A 23,359-nucleotide genomic window follows, 5' to 3' on the forward strand; every position below is an offset into this window, starting at 1 on the left:
GGATCGAACCCGGGCCGCACGCGTGCCAGGCGAGCGCGCTACCGCTTGAGCCACATCCCCAGCCCGCCACTGGACATTTTAAACAAAGAAAGTTGTTTCTATTTTGAACAAGTTACCGTAAGGCACACGTGTCGGGCTGGGATTCAGTTGTGGACGCCACAGACTCTCGTCAGACTCTCTGGGACTCGAGTATAACCCAGGGGTAAAGGGCCTGCCTGGCGTGTCGAGGCCCTGGGTCCCCTCCCTGGCCCTGCAAAAGCAAAACAGAAATCTCTTCTGGACTAGTTTCTGCAGTTAGCCGGAAGAGAAGGCCTGTCGGGGACAGGAAAAGAGTAAGATCAGAGCAGTCACATACGACATGGATTTATTTTTAAAAGTGTGTTGGCTCAGGAGGCTGAGGCGGGAGGATGGTGAGTTCAAAGCCAGCCTCGGCAAAAGCCAGGTGCTAAGCAACTCAGTGAGACGCTGTCTCCAAATAAAATACAAAACAGGGCTGGGGGTGTGACTTGGTGGCCGAGCATCCCTGAGTTCAATCCCTGGTACCAAAAAAAAAAAAAAAAAAAGTGACCCCTACCTTCGTTTTCTTCAACTTTGGTCACCACGAGGCTTTTTGGTGCCTATGTCTGAGGGGACCAGAAACGGAAGGGATGTTAGAGTTTGATGTGTCACAGTGACAGGTGATGGTCGCCTGGACCCCCAGCGGCTCTGGAGGCTGAAGCAGGAGGATCCCAAGTGGGAGACCAGCTTGGGAAACTTGAGCAAGACCTTGTGTCAGGAAAGGGCTGGGCGTGGAGCTCAGTGGGCAGTGTCCCTGGGTTCAGTCCCCAGTACCCCCCAAAAAAGAAATCTAAAGAAGAAATGTGTAGCTCAAGGAATTGTATCAGCTCCCAAAACTCAGAAGCCCATGGGGTGGCCCTGCCTTGGAGTTGGACAGGACCCAGGGACTCAGTTCATCGGAACTTGGTCTCTGTCTTGCCTCAGTTTCCCCTGAGTTGAGACGACATTGAACAGCGGCCCATCTCCGGGGACTCGCCCTTCCCACTAGTTGCAGAGGCCCGGAGTGGACGCCCAGTGGCTTGGGTTGGGTCCTGTGCCTACCCTGAATCCACCACCTTGGCCTGCTGGTGGGGCACGGGTAAGTGTCGCTTGGCCAGGAGCGAGAAACATGTCCCTGCGACCTTCTCAAACCCCAGGAGGGAGGCAGGTACCCAGAAGAGGGCGTCTGTACAAGAGAGTGTGATGGATGGGCAGGGGCCAGACTCCAGAGGGGCTGGGTGAGCGGCCAGGGGCTGCCAGGGTGGCTGTCCTGTCCCCAGGCCCTGCCAACCTGTGGCGGTTGCCCTGGAGCTGGCAAAAGAAATGAGTCCAGAGGTCAAGTGACGGCACCAGGTCCCACAGCCGAGGATGGCTGAGCCCGGCCTCCCGCTCCCGCCTGGCCTGAATCCCAAGATGCGTTCCCAAACCAGAGGGAGCTCCGTTCCGATTCAGGTCAGCGTGTGTCGGCCACTGAGAAGATCAGGGCCGACAGGAAATGCCACTCAACCCCTGAAAACCAGCACCTGCCAGAGGGCAGGGCCTGGGGCCATCCCGCAGCTCTGGGGAGTGACCCCTTGGCACCACTTGCAGATGGGGACGCTGAGGCCTGGAGGTTACCTGTTGTGCTCAAGGTCACAGCTGGTAGGTGGCAGAAACGGGATCCAAGCTCAGGTCCCACCCAAAGCCTTTGTGCCTCAATACCCATCGGGAGCCCCAGAGGAAGGAGGGAGGGAGGCCAGTGACAGAGGTCCTCAAGAAAAACCAGTCCACGTGGGAATGGCAGCCCTGCTGGGAACACAGCTGCTCTGGGCATCAGCTGATTAAAGAGAAGCCAGAAGTCCAGAGTTTTCTTTTTCTTTCTCTTTAATTTTTTTTAGGTGTCGTTGGACACGAGGCCTTTATTTTATTTACTTATTTTTGTGTGGTGCTGAGGATCGAACCCAGGGCCTCGCACGGGCTAGGCGAGCGCTCTACCGCTGAGCCAGTGCCTAGCGCCCAGTCCAGACTTTTCAAATGCTGGCTCCATGTTTAAGACATGATGCCGGCCGGGCGCGTTGGCACTCACCTGTAATCTCGACGAATTGTGAGGCTGAGGCAGAAAGACCGCAAGTTCCAAGCCAGCCTCAGCCACTTAGCAAGGCCCTAAGCAACTCAGTGAGGCCCGTCTCAAAAAGCGCTGGGGATGCGGCTCAGTGGTTAAGCACCCCTGAGTTAAAACAAAAACAAAAACAATGCCAGCCAAGCAAAACAGGTGTCAGCGGCCACCTGGGACAGCCACCCAACCTGGGCGCCAGCTCTCGGTGAGCATATGCTGCCATCTGGTGGTGGAGCAGGGTAGGTGACATGCAGGGCAAACACTGGTTCCCCAGCTTCCAGAGGGGGTCTAGGCGCACACCGCAGGCTCCTGTCCGCTGTTTGACCCCAACCCCTTTGGGTAAACCTGTAATGCCAGGGACTCCAGAGGCTGGGGCAGGAGGACGGCAAGCTCCAAACGAGCCCGGGCAACTTAAGACTCTGCCTCAAGTTAAAAAGGACAGGAGATGTAGATAAGTGGCGGGGTGTCTCTGGGTCCTAAAAATAACGTATTATTTGAAAGAAAATGAGCCATCTAGGCAGAGTGGGGCACACCCCAAATCCCAGCCACTCGGGAGGCTGAAGCAGGAGGATCACAGCCTCGGCAATTTAGCCTCAGAAATCAAAACGCTGTCTCAAAAAAAAAAAAAATCTAAAGGGCCACGGGTGTAGCTCAGTGGTAGAGCCCCCCTGTGTTAGACCCCAGTACCCCCCTCCACACAAGAATGTGGACACAAAACAGGCCACAGCAAGGGTCAGCGGGCGACAATGGGCCACATCCAGCCCACGGTTTTGCTGTGGCCACAAGTGCTTGTTTTTAAATGATTGGCAGGAGAATCTTTCAGTACAGGACATTCAAATGCCAGCGCCCCGTTGCAGAGTTTAGTTGGCACATGGCCATGCCCACCCACTCACTTGTCCCTGGCTCCTTTGTGCTGCAGCAACGAGGTAACTGGTTTCCACAGAGGTCAGGGGGCCTGCAGAGCCATGAGACCAACTCTCTGGTCCTTTACAGTAAGGTCCCCAGTCCCTGATCCACAGCGAAGTCAAACACCCCAGTTTCTGCTCCCCAAGCCCTCGGCTCCCCTCCCAGGCCCACCAGGCCCATCATTTTGAAGTACCCTTGCAAGTCCCTTATACAGGCACACGGGTAATGTCCACCCACACACAGTAGGCGGGACTGTGCTCTGCACCTTCCCCCTCTTCACATAACCATTTTGGAAATAGTGTTATCAATGTTCAGAAAGCTTTCTTCCTTTTTTATTTTCTATTTCTTTTTTATATCAGGGACTGAACCCAGGGGCGCTTAACCACTGAGCCACATCTCCAGCCCTTTTAATATTTTATTTAGAGACAGGGTCTCACTAAGTTACTTAGGGCCTTGCTAAGTTGCTGAGCCTGGCCTGCACTTGCTGTACTCCTGCCTCAGCCTCCCAAATCACTGGGGCTACAGCATGCCCATACCCAACCTGACTCACTCCTTTTGACAGCTGTGTAGTATTCCACCTCAGGATGGACCGAACCTTTCTAAATCTACCTCCAATGGTTGTTGGGTTGTTTTTCAGTCCAGAGTTTTGCAAATTGCCGTTAGTTGCAACAGAGATCTCAGATCTTTGCTCATAGGGCCACTGGATCTGAAGGGTCAGCTCCTAGGAACTGAATTGCAGGGCCGAAGGGTGTTTGTGTTTAAAAATTGTGATAGGGGGCTGGGGATGTGGCTCAAGCAGTAGCGTGCTCGCCTGGCATGCGTTCGGCCTGGGTTCGATCCTCAGCACCACATACAAATAAAGATGTTGTGTCCGCCGAAAACTAACTAACTAAATAAATATTAAAAAAAAAATGTGATAGCTCGTACCCAGCCCTGTTCCAGAGGCTGGTGCATTCACACTGCTGCTGAGCAGCCTGTGGCCCACATCCTTGTGTTATCGAAGGTTGAGCTCTTTGCCAACCTGATAATTTGCATTTCTCTTATTGTATTTTATTGAGTCTAAGATGTCATGCGTCCTAAGATGCATCCTGGTTTCAGAGATGCTTGAATGTAAAAATCTGTATCTTAGAATCACTGAAACACAATATCTTATTGTGAGTTTAAAAGGCATTGCAATTCCTCATCTGTTCATGTCCCTTCCCAAATTTCCTGGAGGACAGGGTAGCAGTGGTTAAGAGTTTGGGGTTCAGATCCCAGCTCTGCCACTGACAAGCTTGTGACTATGGCAAATCACTTAACCTTCCTGTGTCTCAGTTGTCTCATCTGTAAAATGGGGAGAATAATGGCACTTACACATAGGCTAGTTATGAAGGTTAAAGAAATTACTATATGAAAAACACTGTGTTCTGGGAACACAGTAAATGCTCAATAAATGTTTGCCTTTCTCTTTTCTTTTGCGGTGATGGGGTTGAAACCCAGGGCCTTGTGCATGTTGGGCAAGTGCTCCACCATCTAGTTATACCCTAGCGCTTTTTGCTTAACGGATTTCAAGGGCACTTTTTAAATCAGCTCGTCCAGCTCCCTAGTTTCATCCCTTTCTCCATGGCTACAGAAAGTGATGTAGGATAGTAATCGGACGTTGTAGACACAAATTGTCTAGAAGGAAGCCAAAGGCTGGGGACTTCGAGTGGGAGAACACGGGCTTATTATGCTTAAGGCGCTGAGTCCAAGCCCCCACCAGAGGGGGAGAGAGAAGGTGGGGGGGCGGCGGGGAGACACCAACCAAAGGAAGCAATCCAGACGTCCACCAACAGAGGACTGCAGGACGGACCGTGCCCCAACAGAGGACTGCGGGACGGACCGTCCACCAACAGAGGCCTGCGGGACGGCCCGGGTCACCCCCTCCCACTCCCCCTCCTTCTTGACTGAATATCGTAGCAACATCGTCACACATAAATGTCCTCAGGCCGCTTAAGCAATGGTCAGTGATGGTCTCGGGCCTTCCTGAGTCCGCAGCAGGGGCCCAGATTCCCCTGGGCAGCTCCACCCCCTCTCAGGACCCGGCTCGCCACCTCTGCGTTGTCACCTTGGTCTGGAGCGTCAGGGTTTGGGCCTCAGGTTGGCCTCGTGGCTTCACGTGACCGTGGGGGCCCCTTCGCCACTTGCCATGGTGGAAAGAAGGGAGTGGAAGACCAAAACCCGGGAGAGGACGCCCCACCGGGGCCGCGGACAGGGTCCAACAGCTCCCTTTCCTGGACCTGGCCGCTGACTCGGCGGCCGGGCTGCACGTCCGTCACGTGGCCGGCAACCTCGGACCCCGCGTCCCTCGCACAGGGGACCAGCAGGTGCAGCCGGGCTCAAAGGAGGAGATTCCCAGATGGATTCTCCGCCGTCCTCGCTGTGTGACCCCGGGAAAGCCACCCGACTCCGCCAGCCCCGGGTTCCTCGGCCAACAAAACCGAGACGGCAAAGGCTACTTCGCAAGGGTCACTGAGGATCAGGCAATAATAGCAACTAATGCTTAAGTAGCACTTAGCGCCAAGCCTTCTGAGCCCCCTAGCTCTGCTAACCAGCCTAATCCTCAGCAATCCGATGAAGCAGGATTCCCTGCTCGCCAGCAGCCGAGTGGTCAGCTCCGGGCAGAGGCGGGAGCACGCCGGGGCGGAGGAACCCAGCTCCGGGGACTGGCGGTGCCGGCCGGGAAGGGGCGGAGCCTCCAGCGGGCTGGCAGCCCCGGGAGCACTACAACTCCCAGCAGGCACCGCGACCTCCGGACTACAGCAGCCAGCAGGCCCCGCGCCTCCGGCTTAACCTCTTGCGAGGCGTTCTGCACAGCAATTTCCCGTTATTGTCAATTTTGCTTTTAAGGAACTCCCAACAAGAACCAGAAAAATCTATGCGAATAAACATCTTCTGAGCATCGTGCAAAGGGACTTGTGCTTGAATCCTCATTCCTCCACCCGTAGGCTCTGGGTCTCCGTGTGCTCATCTTTGAAATGGGGCTGTCCCAAGGGGTGGCGGCATCCAGCTGGGAGCTAGTAAAAGCAGGATATAATGGCTTGATAAATGCCAATTTTTTTTTTCTGGCGTCCCTTGCTTCTCCCTGTGCCAAGGGGTTTTCTCAAAGTATTTTCTCGACAGCGACCCTGTGGGTCGATACTTTCCTCTCCCGTTCAAAGAGAAACTGCCGCCCGGAGAGTCGCGCAGTGAAGTCCGTGGTAAAGAAAGACGTGAACCTACACGTCTACCTCTGCAGCCCAAATGTTTCCACTTGCTGCTGATGTTTCACAGTGACCCAAAGTCCAGAACACATATTTAATGTGCTCCCCAAATCAAATTTGTATCCTGTGCTACATAAAACGTCAGGTTGCATTGTGTGCGGCTGAAAAAGGAGGAACACCTGGCATTTTGGGAGCCGATTGTAGCCGAAGTTGACCCATTTGGAGGAACCAAGGAAAGCTTTCCTGAAGAGGTGATCCTAGATCTGAGAATACAGGCAAAGGCCCTGCCGAGAGAGGGCTCTGAAAAGGTTGTGCTCCCTGAAGAGAGCCAGGCTGGGGGGCAGCAAGCGAGGCCCTCAGTCCGCCTCACAAGTGCAGTTAGGACCTGAGTGGAAACCTCCTTAAATTCTCTGCCCTGGACACTTCACGGGCCCCATCTTAGTCCGTTATGGGTACATCCTTGCAGGGAGGGCAGCCATCCATCCTAGCTTGCCCACATGCTTCTACTTGCTACTGACCCTTCACAATGACCCAAAGTCCAGGACAGACCTCGTTTCCATTATCCTGGTGAGAATGCAATAGACCCCTTCAGTGTGACAGGTGTCCTCCCTGGAGATAACTCTATGGTCATTCAGCTTGTACCATCTATGTTGTCCAGAGGGAATGGGGAGCCACTTGAAGGCTTTAGCTGAGGGCATTTGGAGTAGACTCTGGCTGCCTTATGGTGACCAGACTAGGGTCGGAATACAGGCTGCCGAGGCTACCCAGGGGAGACAACGGCACTTGCCCTGAGTGGGACCAGTGGAGATGCTTGGCAGAAACTGCTGTCGAGAAAGGTGATGAGTGGGATCTTCTGGGTGAGGGCTTCCGGCTTTCTCTGTCCTGAGTGCTGGTCCTTCCTCTGCTGGGGATCAGCAGTACGACCTTGAGCCAGTTCCTTCAAGTTTCTCAGCCTCAGTTTTCACATCCATATAAGGGCTCATAAAGGAGTTGCTCATTAAATTATCACTTATTTGCAAATATATATGTCCCCAGGACCTTTGTACTTGCAGTTTTACCTCCTTTGCATCAGTTGGGTCTCTGTTGAAATGTGACCACCTTAGGAGGCTCTTCCTGGAGATTTCCTGCTGCTCCTTCACTGGTCTATTCCCTGGCCAGTGGTAGTTATAGTGTCCCACTTGTTTACTTGCTCTTTGTCGTCGACTAGAATCTAAGCCCCTGAAAGCCGGGACTTGGTTCTTCGGGGGTTCATCTCCAGCACCTAGCACAGTGCCTGGCATACAGCTGGTGCTTAACAAATATTTGGATGAAGGAGTAGACTAATGAGCGAAGGAATGAATGCATGGGTGGATGGATGGGCAAACGCTTTTGCTGCCAGCTTTAAAGGTCTCAAATCAGTTAGCTGCGCCTGACCCCAAGCCGCCTCTGGCCCGGCAGCAACAACCCTGGAAGCAAGACTTCCTGGCCTGGGGTCAACTTCTGATTCAGCCGCTTAACAGCTGAGTTCAGCTAAATCGCACGGCCTGGCTCAGCTTCATTTTTCACGTTAATCCTGACCTGGTGAGGACGTGGCGAGGATCTAGCTGGAGAGGAACACGCCCGAGGCTGAACAGGCGCTTTTTGTTTTGCAGCTTTCTTTTCCTTTCACAGTCGCGCCCTCCCAAGCCTAATCGCCCCAGCCCCTCTCACCAAACACCTCAACACCACCCTCGCACCCGGGCCGGAAAACACTTGCAGGTTGCCGGGCCCTCGCGCACGCAGACATTTCCTCTCTGCGAAAGGGTTCTCAGCGGCAGCCCCTCCAGGCCCGGCGCGCGGGTGCGCGAGCGGGCGTCAGCGGCGCCGTCTGCGCTTGCGCGTGCGCCTGCGCACCAGCGCCCGGGGACGGGCGGGGGGAGAAGAAGGGGCCGGCCTTCGAGCGACAGCGACGCAAGATGGCAGCCACCACGGGCTCGGGTGAGCGGGGGCGGGCCCGGCCGGCCGAGGGGGTGCGGGCTGGGCTGGGGTCGGGGACCCGGGAAGGCCCCTGCAGTGGGGCCGGCGTCTCCGCGCCGCCCGGTCCGCAGGGCTCCGCGGAGTGGCCCGCGCGGCCCGACGAGGAGGAGGAGCAGGCGGCGGCCGGAAGCACGGGCGGGGGCCGAGGGGCCTGTGGGCGGCGCGGCGAGGCGCGGAGGCTCCGGGCGGCGGGAGGGCCCCGCGGCGGGCCAGGCCGGGCGAGCCCCGCGGAGCCGCCGCGGAGGAGAGCGGGCTGGGGGCCCCTCCGGGTGCGGGGCCCGGGGCGTGTGCTCGCCGGACGGCGAGGAGCCCGCGGGCGGGCGGGCGGGCGGGCGGAGGAGCGCGGCCCGGCGACGGAGCAGCCCGCACGGCCAGGCGCGGGCCGCAAAGTCCGCAGGTTAGGGACGGAGGCGTCGCCTGGCTGCCTGGGGGAAGTAGGGCATCTCCACGGGGCCGGTGGGAGCGGGGAGGGGCAGCGGCCGGGCTAGGGCGACCCAGGGGCACCCCAGCACTAGCAGGCCATATCTGAGGGGACAGGTGACTCCTCCTAGTGAGGCTGCGGAGGCCATCTGCGGGCGGAGCGGAAGAGGACGGGCGGAAGAGGTTCCTTGGGAGTGGCAGCCCTGGCAAGGCCCCCGCAGTGGGTCCAGACGTGATTCCTTAGAGGGGGACTTCTCCTGTCCTGCCTGGGTCAGGGGGGCAGACCTGGAAGTGCCTGTCCGGTGGAGCCACCACTCCTTTTCACTTTTGGATAACTGGGACAGACTGGTGCCTTCGGCTCAGAAGTTCCCCATTGGCCAGATGGGAGGGACAGATGAGAACTTTTGGGTGACTGTGGGGAAGGACAGCCAAGAGGGAATACTCCTGAAGAAGGGACTCTGGTGGTCCCTGGTAGGTTCAGGGAAGCAGCATTTGGAGACTGGATCTCCTGCTGAGCGCACTTAAAAGGGCCAGGAGGGGACACTTGAAGGGGCTGTTTGAGGATTAGCATTCTGCACTTGAACATCTGGAAATGGACTCAGATGGTCTTGGAGGTGGGTTGGTCATTGGCTGTGGACGATTCCTCCGAGGGGCTGATGGGGGAAGAGAGTTAGAGCCCGGAAGTTCAGGAATTTGGGGGAGATTCTCTACCTTTTAATGAGGAGGCTGCATCCTCAGCCCAGGAGGTACCCCCAAATGGGGTGATGGTGGGTTGCCTCTTATAGAGGGAGCAGACAGGGACACCAGCCTGGGTACGAAAGTCCTTGGGTGTAAGATAGGGCAGGGTCAGGAGGGGGATGGAAGTGTGGGGGACCTCATCTTCTCAGGATGTCTCTTCTAGTGTCTGAGTATGACTGATAGGGTGGGAACTGCTAGAATTGAATGCAGAGGATCTAATTAAAGCGATCCATCACAGATGCCTTTTACATTGCCTTGTACAATTAAGTCAGCAGGGTCTCCCTGGAGCATAGAGGAGCCGGTGCAGCCTTTAACTAGATTTTGGTTTCAGTTGGTACATTGCTGAGTCAGTTCATTTACCAAAACACTACCACAGGCACTCCCAGGAGACAGAGGCTGAGTCAGGGCAGGCTGCTGGGGGAACTTCTCACCAGAATGCCACCCCTGCCAGGTTGCTGTGAGCTGGAGAATGCAGTGTGTCCGAGGCAGCCATTGTTACCATGCAACTCAGCCTTGTTGGCAGTTGCTTGAGATCAGCTACCTACAGTCCAGTTTAACAACTCCTTAATTCTAACTTCCTGAGGCCCTACCAGTGTAGAGGGCTTCATAAATGCTAGGGCAATCAGAAAACATCAGCAGCTGCTGGCTAGTGGACTCCTGGGGAACTCGGCATGGCTTAGATATAGAACAGGCTTTGAGGCACCCTATACCGGTCTTCCCCAAATGGACATTTTCTGAAGGCCTGTATGTCCTATCATAGATCACAAACAGGATGGATGTAGCCCCTGTCCTTGAGGAGTTCCTGTTCAAATTAGGAAGGAGGCTATTAAGGAAGTAAATAATTAAGAATATTTTCAGCCAGGTGTGGTAGTGTATACCTGTAATCCCAGCAACTTGGGAGGCTGAAGCAGGAGGATCCCAAGTTTAAATCCAGCCTCAGCAACTTAGGCCCTAAGCAACTTAGACTTGTCTCAAAAGAAAAGAAAAGGGCTGGGGATGTGGCTCAGTGGTTAAGCACACCTGGATTCAATCTCCAGCCCAAGATGGGGATGTGGCTCAGTGGTTAAGACACCTGGATTCAATCTCCAATACCAAAAACAAACAAGAATATTTTCACACACAGGGAGTGCTGTGAAGGAAATTGGGTGATGTGATAGTGTCCGGAGAAATGGTCAAGATGGGCTTCTCTGGGAAAGTGGCATTTGAACCGAGACAGATGATGGAAAGAACCAACCCTGCAACTTGTGTCATAGGGAGGACTGTCCATGCCAAGGCCCTGTGGTGGCTCTGAGCTTGACATGTTGAAAGAACAGAATAAAATTCCTCGGTGTGTGAGGGAGACTTGTTATGGAGTCCCGTCATGGAGGTGTAGCTTTGGGTTTTATGAAGTACAAGGGGAAGCTATTGAATGAGCACCTGATATGAAATGGGCATTTAGGAAGTGTTTGTTTAATGAATGCTTTAAAATGACCTGTGGCCCCAGGCAGTGAAGGTGTGTAGTACAAGCTTTGTAACCCTGAGAAGTTTGTCAGGTGTGTTGCGGAGCCTGTGCTCAGGTTTAAAGAGAACCTTTTGACTAATCTGTGCCCTTGATGCCAGGAGAGAGGCGTGAAGCCTTGAGTTCCTGTGAGGCTGGACTTGGTTCCATGGTCAGAGCTTGCTGCACCACCTTCCTCTCATTTCCCTCCGGTCTGTGATGTGTGCTTTCCGCAAGGATCCTGGACAGTAGAACTGGAAACATCCCTCTCAGTCCCTCAGGATGCCACATTGTGACTGGTGGGTTTCTCCTGCCTTGTCCAATAGTGCAGGATCTCAGACATGGTCCTTGCTGTCACCCCGCAGCCCACAGACTTCCCTGACAGTGAACTAGAAACCAAGTGCAAGAGGAGTGAACCCTAGCTGGGCATGACTTCAAATTTGCATACCTAGGAGTGGCTCCCCTACACGTCTGGTTTATGACAGGTTAACCATGTGGGCAGTGGAGATTAAACAGTTGTCCCTTCTGCTCAAGGGTGTTTCCCAGAGAAAGCCGGAGATGAGAACTCATAGTCCCTTAGTAGGTCTCAGTTCCCCTGTGTCGCACTGTGAGCCATCTTGAGCCAATTGTAGTTAAGTGACTTTTGCAGTGTGGTCCCTGCAGTCAAGGAAGGAGCTCCATAGTGGCTCAGCCAGAGAGCCTGCAGTGTGCTCAGTGACGCGGGAACTGGCTTAGCTGGGCTAGTGCCAGCTGTTCTGTTAAGGGACCTCCAGGGTTCATTTCAGTGTTGATTTTGTCCCTTCCACATTAACTTTAAAGTCACCCTGTTCCCTCCCCCCTTCCTCTTTCTCCTCCTCATTGTTCCTCCTCCATTTTGAATTGAACTCTACAGTAGTTTGATCAAAGCAGAGTACAACTGTGAATCTGCCTAATTCTAATAGGCCACAGGGAGGTTCAGAGCAGCACGTTTGGTGGAGTAAATATTGTGTAATTACTGCTTTCATGCTGCATGTGGTGCTTTGGAGTATTCCAAGGATTTTGCTGGCCTTTCCTGTTGTCTCCTCTTAGCGCTCACAGCCCCGAGAACTAACGGGGCAAGTGACAGTTACTGAGGGAAGAACTAAAAGTTGAGGGAGCTGGTGGCTGGCTGAGAAGCGGGGGTGGTCACACCAGAGCCCATTTTGACTGCAGCCCCCCGCTGCACACACACCCTGCTCCAGGACCTTAGGAAACAGGTGGAAAGGCGTGGATTTGACATGTTCTTCCTGAGTCTTAGAGTGTTTATAATCTTGGGAAAGAAAGGACCTGAATGAGAAGTGTCTGCCGTCCACTTGAGGAACCTTTTTATAGCATCCCTAGCCATTGTGTGTCCCCTGCTGGGTCATGGGAGTTGGGACCGTATTTTAGGGAAGTGCTTGCATGTACCCTGTTCTGAGTAACACACCCACTGGGCCTGGCGTAGCTCACGCGCAGGTCCTGGTCCTGGTCTGCAGCAGGCCCTGGGACCTCTGTAGGTTGCCCACTGGACTGTCATCTCCGGCCCCCATTGCCTCTTCTCCAGAGCCGGCATTGCGGGCCCTCAGCACTGGGCCTCTGTCCACATTTCCGCCTCGGCCACGCAGTTTCCCTCGAGTTGATGAGAGTGGATGGTGTCTGGCAGGAGTCTTTCCTCAGCTTCACACCCTCCCTGTCACAGGTCCAGCAGGTGTAACCCCAGTCCCCTCCATCCCCCTTGTCGTCCTGTAACCAGAACACCACCTCCCTCCTGTGTGGAAGTCGGGAGGCCTGCTTTGGCTTGCCCTTTTCTAATACATTTTCTATACAGGAAGCAGAATGTTAAAAACTGTCATTTCCCCTCAGAAAGCCCTTCCTGTTGCACTTGAAGAATAAACTCAGGATTTTCCCATGGCCCATAAGGCGCTGAGTGGCCCTGGCCCTGCACCCGCTGCCTCACACTCCTGTTCTTGCTTTTTCCCTGCTGGGTGTGCAGGTCTCCATGTGCCCAGCTGCTGCTTATTCTTCAGGTTGCAACACTCCCCAGAAAGCTCATCCTTTGCCACCTCATTGCGTGGAATGGCTTTTTGTTCTGTTTTGATACCAAGGATTGAACCCAGGGCACTTAACCACTGAGCTACCTCCTCAGCCCTCTTTATTTTTTGAGACAGGGTCTCGCTGAGTTGCTGAGGCTGGCCTTGAGCCTGTGTTCCTCCTGCCTCAGCCTCCCAAGTCACTGGGATTACAGGTGCACCTCCGGGCATGGTTGCAAGGAGATTTCTTGGTCGCTATCCCAGGTGCCTGTTTGGTTTTCTTCTAAAGGGCAGGCTTACCTGAGTCTTGTTTCTTTTCTTGCATATTTTCTGTGCTTTTCTGTGTCAGGCAGGATTCTGTCTAGTTCTCTGCTGTGTCCCTGCACCCGGTGTAGTCCCTGACCTTATAGTCAGCTGTTCAATAAATATTTGTTGAAAGTTGCAGTGGGTTAATCCAGGGTCTTACTTTGATGTCACCAAATACGTCAATTTGGCATGTGGGGAAACTGGATCTGATAGGACAGGAGCAAAGAGACCCTCAGTCTTCCCCAGGACAAGTCTCACCCTGGTACTTTACTGTAGAACTGACTGTGTCCTCGCCTTCCCCAGCCCTGTGCTTCTCTCTCCACCCCGGGAGGGGAGGGAGGATCTGACCCTTGCCTCCTTGCTGACCAGCCTGACCCTAGCCTCCAACGAGCTCAAGGTCTTCATTCTGTCCTTGCAGTTTGCTTCCCCTAGAGCAACGGTCTCAAACTAGGGAGCATTCAGACGGCCTGGGGGCCTGCTGGAGTTCTGGAGGAGCAGGTTCCCAGCTGCGGTCTCTGAGGACCCTGCTCCATGAAGCATCACTCAGGGAGAACCCCCTCCTGCAGGCCTCCTGGGCAGCCAGACCAGCTGCTCGCTCAGCTTTGACCTTAGCTCTCGGAGGTTGAGCCCTTGCCTCCCTCCAAGCCTCCGTGTCTCCTGAAGTGGGAGCCTCCTGGGGCGGGAGCAGCCGCACACTCCTAGCCCAGGTTGCTGTCTTCCTGGAGGAGCCCAGAATCCCGCGGAGCCAGCAGCCTTCTTTCCTGGAGGACCCTGAAGCTCTCCTGTTCTAAGTCAAGGCCTGGGTCAGGCGCGGGCCTCGCAGCCTTCACCTGCTATGGAGTCCCTTGGTACCACAGATATTTCAGTATGTAGCGGTGCTTCTGGTGACTGCCTTAAGTGTCCCGCTCTACGCCGTGTCAGACTCATCAAATACTCATGCTTTCTCAACCTGCCTGTTGTATTTTCTTCGTGCCTCCTGCAGCTGCTGACTTTTAAGTTTATATTTAGCCAAGAGAATTACTGGCTGCTTTTGATGCTGACACAGGTCCAGGAAAATCCTCTGGAAAGAATTCTGAAGTAATAGGAACAAATATTTTCTTGTAAAAGGCCTTGGGTTACTGTGATATTTTAGCACCTTGGTGAGATTATCTTAGCATGTTTAGATTTTCCTTATCTATGTCTAGTTCTAACAGAGTCCATTTTTATATCCTCTGTGTCATCACTTGATGCTGTTTTTCCAGCTGCATTTTAGATGTCAAATGGACAAATATTGGGAATCTGAAAATTTAGGTTGATTCAGTTGATTAAAGTGCAGTAGGAATAAAACATGTTAGAATATCGGGTTTTCTGACCAGTTATGGTTCTGTTCTTTGGCATATGTGAACTTGGTTTTTAAATTTACTCACTGAAATGTTTTGTTTAAGTGAAATCGTGAGTTTGAACTTACACTCTCCATTTGGGATGGGGTGGGCTCCTGGTGACTGGTACATCCTTAAGTCTGCAGGTCTCTGAACTCCACCTGTATTCAGATTTATATACCTAAAGTAGCCCCTGAAATTCTAGGACTGGGGTGCAGTTTGGCCATTTGGATTTAAATGCTCTTTGGTTTGGTAGAAAGTGTTGACATATTAACTTTATGTGCAGTGTCTAGATGGTCTGGAATATTAGTAACATGCTTTCCTACAGATTATATGAAACATAGTTCATATTACAAAAGTGAAGAATCCTTTCCCTGTGTGGTTTAGGCGAAAAACCATTTTTCCCTCACTTAAAAAAAAAAAGTATATACCTCCTTTAAATTCTCGATCACTAAAAAAATGAAAATAGTATCAAATTTTACTTATATCAAAATTTAAAAACCTTAGCATCTCAATTATACGCTGTTGGTGTCCGTTGTGTCGGTCACAGTAGACGGTTAAGACTGTTTTTTTTTTTTTTTTTTTTTTTTTTTTTTTTTTTTTTTTTTAAAGAGAGAGTGAGAGAGAGGGGGACAGAGAGAGAGAGAGAATTTTAACATTTATTTATTCTTAGTTCTTGGCGGACACAACATCTTTGTTGGTATGTGGTGCTGCTGAGGATCGAACCCGGGCCGCACGCATGCTAGGCGAGCGCGCTACCGCTTGAGCCACATCCCCAGCCCCAAGACTGTTAATAGAAAAGGGAAGATTCTGCTTTTTCTTCAACCAGGAAACATTTATTGAGTACCACTGTGTGCCAGATAGCTTGCTGGGTTCTAGGGAGGCAGACTGAATGAGTCACAGCTCTGCCTTGAGAAGCTCGGAGAGTGAGTCAGAATAAAAAAGAGAAAAGGAAACGGAAACAGAAAGAAAAAGTACAGCGCAGGCCTCGTGTGGAGATCCAGGTGTATAAGGACGGGGTTCTGAGAGGTCCTCTGCAGTTTACTGCCTTCCAAGTAACATTTGTAGATTTTAAGATCATTATATTAAAAATATAATTTTTCTTGGACCTTAAAACCCATACTCACCCCAGGATGATTTTCATGATGTTAGACTCCTCTTTTGCAGATGTGTTGGGGTACTGAGGAGTGAACCTGGGGCCTCACGCATGCAGTTGATTAGAAGAACAGAAGCATAACTGGTCAGAAACCCCATATTCTAACGTGTTTATTCCTACTGCACTTTAATCAACTGAATCAACCTCTGAGCCACCTTCCCAGCCCTAGACTCCTCTTAATGGTGCCTTGTTTGCTGTTTGTATTTTCAGAAATAAAGCAGAGATAGACTTTTGTAACCTTGAAGTTATTCATTCTGAAATGATTCCCCTAGTTAACCCCTAGTCGTTTGTTCATTCACCCACAAACTTCTGAGTGCCTTTTCTAGAGAGCAGAGCACTCCGAGCACCTTAGGGGCATCGGAGACACAGTACTAAACAAAGACAGAGATTTATTCTCCTCACCGTAGCCAGTGAAGTGGAAATGAATATGTCTAAAATGTTCAGTGGCAACAAGTCCAGTAAAGAAAAATACTACAAGATAAGTCTGCACGCCCTCGACCTCAGTGACCTGGGAGGCTGAGGCAGGAGGATCACAAGTTCAAGCCCAGCCTCGCAACTTAGCTAGACCCTGTCTCAAAATAAAAAGGGCTGGGATGTGGCTCAGTGGTAAAGTGCCCCTGGGTTCAACCCCCGGTACCCCAAAAGTTTTGATAAATAAATCAAGATGAGAAAATGGAACAGTTAGTCATTAGGTTGAGGAACAAGGGATCAACTCAGCCACTCCCGGCTCTGGGACAGAGGCAGAGAGCAAATGCAGAGGAGGAGAAAAGGTGGCACACTGGTGTGGCTGAGGCTGAGGGAGCAAGCAAGGAGTGGCAGGGAATGGTGTGTGACGGTGGGGTGCAGGCCAGGGCGGGACTGGGGAGTGCTCTAGTTGTGGCAGGAAGCAGGTGGTGGGCGTGGAGAAGGGCGCTTTAAAAGAAACTGGAGAATAGACTAGGCAGTTAGGAATCTGGTGCTGTGGATCAGAGCAAAATACTGTGGAGACCGTGAGTAAGACTGACCAGATTTGCAAACGGGCTGGATGTGGGAAGGAGTGCTTGTCGGGACCACGAGATTTAGGGTCAGGAGAAATGCTTGTGGCACACACCGAGCCTGAGGAGCGGGTGGTGTTTTGGGAGGAAGAAAGCAAGGGGCTCGGCTTTGGGGTGTCTTTGAAAGGCCTCTTAGATGTGTTGGTGGGAATGGTCAGGAGGCAGCTGACTGGAGAGGTAAACTGGAGGCTCCTTACTTGGATCCCCATCTGGGTAGAGTCACCTGGGGATGGGACAGATCGAACCCTCAGAGAGCAGAGGTGGAGGGACCAGCAGCCAGGAAAGGAAGAAACCTGGGCTGAGGGAGGCAAGGCACCGATAACCGCGTTATTCATCTATTCACATGAGGTGCTGAGACTCGAACCTAGTGACTCCCACGTGCAAGACAAGTGCGCTACCACTGAGCCACGACCCCGGCCCCTAGGCGAGCCTTTTGAGATTTTTTTTGCTAATAAGGAACAAAGAAGGTGGTAGCTGAAAGAGGATACTGGGTGAAGCAAAGGGGCTTGTGGGGTTGATTGTTTTTCATGGTGGATAGCAGTGTGCTGAAGGAGGTGATCAGTAGCATATTTACAACGTGCCAGGTCTTATCCATAAGTGCTTTCCAGGTCTGAACTCACTCCTTCTCCCTTGCCACGTGTACAGGCAGGAGCATTGTGACCCCTGGTTTGCTGGGAATCAAGGTAATGTGCCAGGCATACAGCCAACTTGCTGGAAGGCTGTGGAGTCGGAGCCCTGGGGCTGAGGCTCAGTTGTAGAGCACTTGCCTAGCAGGCATGAAGGCCCTGGGAGGGACTTTTCCAGCAGTACCAAGATCCCAGATCTGTGTTCCTAATCCTCTGCTTAAAAATTATGGACCAGGGGCTGGGGATGTGGCTCAAGCGGTAGCGCGCTCGCCTGGCATGCGTGCGGCCCGGGTTCGATCCTCAGCACCACATACCAACAAAGATGTTGTGTCTGCCGAGAACTAAAAAATAAATATTAAAAAAATTTAAAAAAAAAAATTATGGACTGTTCACTAAAGTATGTTCTGATTCTTGTTTGTGGGAGTTTAGTATAGCCAACACTCCAACCTGCTGTTTTGAAATAGAGTGGTAGATCAAATGGCTTTGCTTTCCTGTGGCATCCAGAGCTGGGTGAGGTGGGTCTGCACACATGGAGAAATGGGGTGGACTTTGTTTGCCCTTAATAAAGTGGAATTGCAAACCTTTTTATTCTTTTATGCTCTGTTTTTTAAATTTTTTCAACAAATGCTTATCTGGGACATATACAGGCCAGTTGGTTTATTTATCACATTGTAAAACCAGGAACTTCGCTGCACTCCTATGCAATAATACAGGCCACTGTAAATCTCTCAGCAGTCCCTCTGCTTCCCATCAGCCAGGCCTGGGAGAAGTTCGTAACAAGTTTTGTCACAGAATTGGTTTTATTTTGGGGGGGTGGGGTACCAGGGGTTGAACTCAGGAGCACTCAATCCCTGAGCCACATCCCCAGCACTATTATTTTGTATTTTCTTTAGAGGCAGGGTCTCTCTGAGGCTTAGTGCCTTGCTGTTTCTGAAGCTGGCTTTGAACTCAATCCTCCTGCCTCAGCCTCCCCGGCTGCTGGGATTATAGGCATTCACCATCATGCCAGGCACAGAATTGGCTTTAAGCAAATGCTTCTGACTTTGTATCCTGAAACCTTAGCAATAGCCGCCCCAGGCTGGCCTTGGCCTCCCAGCCTGTCCTGAGCATTACCTGGAGCCCTGCTGTGCCTTTTCTCTGGTGCAGCTCCCCACCAGTTACCCAAAAGTCCAGTCGTTTGGTGACATTGCCCAGCCTCTTCAGCTCAGTGAATCCCACAGTCGTGTGGGAGCCCTGAGAAGCTGAGGAACAGTCCCGTGGAGGGCTGCACTTGTGTGTGTGTGTGTGTGTGTGTGTGTGTGTGTGTGTGTGTGTGTGTTGTCTCCACTGAGACGCGGTGTGCTGCAGGGAGGCTCTGGTTTTTATTTCTTCTTAGCCTTGCGTTGCCTAGCGCGGAGCCTTGGAAGGACTGGTGTGATTCTCATACTGAAAGAAGGTGTACGTGCATGTATGTTACTGATAATTTTATTTTATTTTATTTTTTTTAGAGAGAGAATTTTAATATTTTTTTTAGTTCTCGGAGGACACGACATCTTTGTTGGTATGTGGTGCTGAGGATCGAACCCGGGCCGCACGCATGCCAGGCGAGCGCGCTACTGCTTGAGCCACATCCCCAGCCCTGTTATTGATAATTTTAAAAGTTTTTTTAGTTGTAGACAGACGCAATCTTTATTTTACTTATTTTTATGTGGTGCTGAGGCTCCAACCCAGTGCCCCACACATGCTAGGCAAGCTCTGTGCCACTGAGCCCCAGCCCTGTTACTGATAATTTATGTATAAGGCACCTTGTTGTTGTTGTTGTTGGGGCAGGTGAAAAGCCCAAATTTGCAGTCCTTGAAGGTGTAGGGTTTTTTGTTTGTTTGTTTTTTGGCTTGTAAATGTAGTGTCCAATTTGACACATGCTGAACACGATAAGCCACTGTGGTCCCTTGGCCAGAAGCGTTGTGTTTTTACTGGGAGAGTGATTTCTGCCTTACTCTTCCCCAAACTTTGCTTTTAATTTTTGAGTTAAAATTAAAGTTGATGGCTTAAAAAATGAACTAAGAGCCTTCTTTACAGGAGCTTTCTGGATTGTGGACGGGTTCTTCAAGATTCACCTAAAGGGCTGGGAATGGAACCACCATTTGACCCAGCTATTGCCCTTCTCGGACTATTCCCTGAAGACCTTAAAAGCGTACTATAGGGATACTGCTACATCGATGTCATAGCAGCACAATTCACAATAGCTAACTATGGAACCAACCCAGATGCCCTTCAATAGATGAATGGATTAAAAAAAGGTGGCATTGGGCTAGGGATGTGGCTCAATCCGTAGCGCGCTCGCCTGGCATGCGTGTTCGATCCTCAGCACCACATACAAACAAAGATGTTGTGTCCGCCAAAAACTAAATAATAAATATTAAAAAATTTTTTTAAATGTGGCATTTATACACAATGGAGTATTACTCAGCACTAAAAAATGACAAAATCTTGGAATTTGCAGGGAAATGGATGGCATTAGAGCAGATTATGCTAAGTGAAGCTAGCCAATTCCTAAAAAACAAATGCAGAATGTCTTCTTTGATATAAGGAGAGCAACTAAAAACAGTGCAGGGAGGGAGAGCATGAGAAAAAAATTAAACAGGGACGAGAGGTGGGAGGGAAAGGGAGAGAGAAGGGAAATTGCATGGAAATGGAAGGAGACCCTCAGGGTTATACAAAATTACATACAAGAGGATGTGAGGGGAAAGGGGGAAAAAAAACAAGGGAGAGAAATGAAGTACAGTAGATGGGGTGGAAAGAGAAGATGGGAGGGGAGGGGAGGGGGGATAGTAGAGGATAGGAAAGGCAGCAGAATACAACAGTTACTAATAGGGCATTATGTAAAAATGTGCATGTGTAACCAACGTGATTCTGCAATCTGTGTTTGGGGTAAAAATGGGAGTTCATAACCCACTTGAAGCTAATGTATGAAATATGATATGTCAAGAGCTTTGTAATGTTTTGAACAACCAATTAAAAAAAAAAAAAAAAAAGATTCACCTAAAGGGTTAGATTTACCTAAAGTGCCAGTGCCAGGTTCTGCCTGATCTGAGTGTGGGACGTTTGAGCTCAAGGAAGTCTAGGCCAGCACTCCACCCCTGAGCCGCGCCCAGCTCTGCCCAGGGGAGTTTTTGAGCCCAATTAGGTGCAAAATGGTGCTCCAGGAACAGAGTGAGGCCCGTGGACTTGTCCAGACCCAGGAGTGACTGTCCACTTTGAGCAGGACACCTGCTCCCCAACTTACCTCCAGTCTTGGCACTCTGGTTTTGAGCCAGATGGTGAAGAAGGTTACGAAGCCACGCCGTTCCTCTCACCACCCCCTATATTATTTCCCTTAACATGCTCATTTGTTACCCCCCTTTTTAATCTTTATTTTTTTATTTTTCTGTGGTGCTGAAGTACAAACTCAGCACCTCACACATGTGAGGCAAGTGCTCTACCCCTGAGCTACAGCCCCAGCCCCATTTGTTTCGATTTTAATTGAAAAAACATTTAAAAAATTTCTCAGTCGAAATTCCTAATTTGACAAATATCAGTAGCTGTAAAACCCACATAAACCAAGAAAAGTCCTTGTTAGATTTTAAGGATGTGAAGCGGTCTGGAGATGAGTTTGAGAGCACTATTCAAATTGAATAAATGTGTATCATCATTACTTAGTATATACTGTAGTTATTCTGATATTTATGTGTCTATTTCAACTCCTACTTGAAATATTTCTACATTGCCTAATAGATACTGACCAATACAAAGTTTTTCCTTTATTAAGCTGTTTTTGATGCCTTTTGATGCAACTTGAAAATTGCTGGACTAAGGCATGTAGAGCACTTGCCTAGCTTGATCCCCAGCTCCTTGAAAGTCGTCTGGTTTGAATTGTTCCATGATTCCAGGATTGCAGTGAAAACAGAAAGCTTACTTTGGCCTCCGTGATTCTTAGTTACTTTACCAAGTGCTGACTTAAAATACATTGAACTGACCTTCATATTTCTTTCCTATTTTTCTTTTTTTTTTTTTTTAATTTTTTTTTTTTAAGAGAGAGAGAGAATTTTTAATATTTATTTTTTAGTTCTCGGCAGACACAACATCTTTTGTTGGTATGTGGTGCTGAGGATCGAACCTGGGCCGCACGCATGCCAGGCGAGCACGCTACCGCTTGAGCCACATCCCCAGCCCCCTATTTTTCTTTTGGTACTGAGGATCAAACCCAGGGTCCTAACCCTAGACCTTTTAATATTTTATTTAGAGACAGGATCTCGCTAAGTTGCTGAGGCTGGCTTTGAACTTGATCCTCCTACCTCAGCCTCCTGAGCTGCTGGGATTACAGGTATGCATCACCACACCAGCTGACCTCTAGATTTCTTTGGCTCAGTTGTATATGGGGGTTTTGCACAAAATTAATAATATTGTCTATTTTTTAAGTAACTGTATATTTAATTCAATAGAAATGTGTATTGAAAGTATAGTATTAATTACCAAAATAATATTTGCCCTACTTCACAAATTCAGATTAAACATCTGAAAAAATGTGAACTTGAATTCATCATCTATTTTGAACTAATAGCAGTGATCTTGTGATATTCAGATGTTAGAACTTCTCAGTGAGGTCAGCTTGTTAGAGGAGAAGGTATCACTCGAGCCATACGTAGGATGTTCTCTGCTGAAGTCCTCAAGATGAATAGCACTACTAGAAACAGTCCTTCCTGCCTTTTAAATACCTGACACAGAAAGGAACCTATTATTGAGGTCAGGGGTCATGTAACTGAAGGGGACATGGCTTACAGTTATCTAGAAGGAAGAGTCTTCTAGGAGAGAAGACAACTGCAAAGTCCCCAAGGTAGGGACCTTGTCTGAAGCACAGCACAGGTGGCTTAATTCCTTTTTTTTTTTTTTTTTTTCCATTTTGCTTTGTTATAGTAGAAGAAATCAGAACCTGGTGCCTGCCAGTAGTTCCAGCTAGGTGCCTGCCTGTGAGTCGGGCGATTTCGTAAGCCCAAGAGTTCAAGGCCAACCTGGGCAACATAGCAAGACCCTGTCTCCAAAAAAAGAAGAAAAAGAAATCAGGGGCCAGGGCTGTGGCTCAGTGGTAGAGCACTTGCCTAGCACGCGTGAGGCACTGGGTTCGATCCCCGGCACCACATACAAAATAAACAAATACAATAAAGGTAGGGTGTCCATCTAGAACTAAAAAAAAAATTACAAAAAAAAAAGAAATCAGGAAATTCTGGTTTAGGAGGAAAATCACCCATAATCCTTGCACACACAACCATGGTAACATCTTAGTCTGTGTCCTTCAGTGTTCTTAAGCTTCTTGAGATGTCTCTTGCCTTCTGTGTTGGTTTGCTAGGTCTTCCATAACAAGATGCCACCTGTTGGTGGCTTAAATAACGAATTTACTTCCCCTGGCTCTGGGCTGGAAGTCCCAGATCCAGTTGTGAGCAGGCTGCTTTCTCCAAGGCCTCTCCCTTTGGCTTGCAGATGGCCACCTTCTTGTGGAGTCCTCACATGATCTTCCCTCTGTCTATACTTATCCCTGGTGCTTTTTTCTGGATCCTAGATAGGGTGGGGTCCTCCCCAAGAGCCTCGTTTTCATATGATCACTTTTTTTTTTATATATACTATTTAGTGGATGTGGGGATAGAACCCAGGCCCTGCAATTAGCTGGACCCCAGGCCTCCACAACACTGTCCGTATACAAGAACCTCAGATACTCAGTAGCCTTCCTAGCAATTGCTCCAGTGTTCTCTTGGCTTTCATTTTTATTGGGGGGTAGGCTTATAAGTTACCAGTAGTAATAGTAGAAATGCACGCTGATTTTTTTTTTCTTAGCTAAATTAGGATTATTTAACTTTGTTGAGTAAAATTAATAATATTGTCTAGCTTTGTGCCTATAATGTCACAAACATTTCAATTTTATGTCTTTGAGAGGGGACTTAATTCCACATAGCT

The 23,359-nt window shown here is 50.3% G+C and overlaps 1 protein-coding gene across 5 annotated transcripts in view; it reads left to right on the forward strand.

Annotated features, from left to right (window-relative positions):
• Positions 1 to 8,039: 8,039 nt before the first annotated feature.
• Positions 8,040 to 23,359, forward strand: part of Ube2v1 (ubiquitin conjugating enzyme E2 V1) — a 30,377-nt gene continuing 15,057 nt past the window's right edge. For 2 of the 5 annotated variants that reach the window (XM_078051938.1, XM_078051940.1), the window contains exon 1: positions 8,040 to 8,214. In XM_078051938.1, coding sequence (XP_077908064.1) covers positions 8,193 to 8,214 — 22 coding nt within the window. In that variant the 5' untranslated portion in view covers positions 8,040 to 8,192. Of the gene's footprint in view, positions 8,215 to 8,529; positions 8,651 to 15,746; positions 15,820 to 21,716; positions 21,738 to 23,359 lie in introns of those variants that run through there. The other 3 variants (XM_078051941.1, XM_013358595.4, XM_078051939.1) reach the window with 3 other exon arrangements.

Source organism: Ictidomys tridecemlineatus, chromosome 5, assembly GCF_052094955.1.
Source record: "Ictidomys tridecemlineatus isolate mIctTri1 chromosome 5, mIctTri1.hap1, whole genome shotgun sequence".
NCBI lineage: Eukaryota > Metazoa > Chordata > Mammalia > Rodentia > Sciuridae > Ictidomys > Ictidomys tridecemlineatus.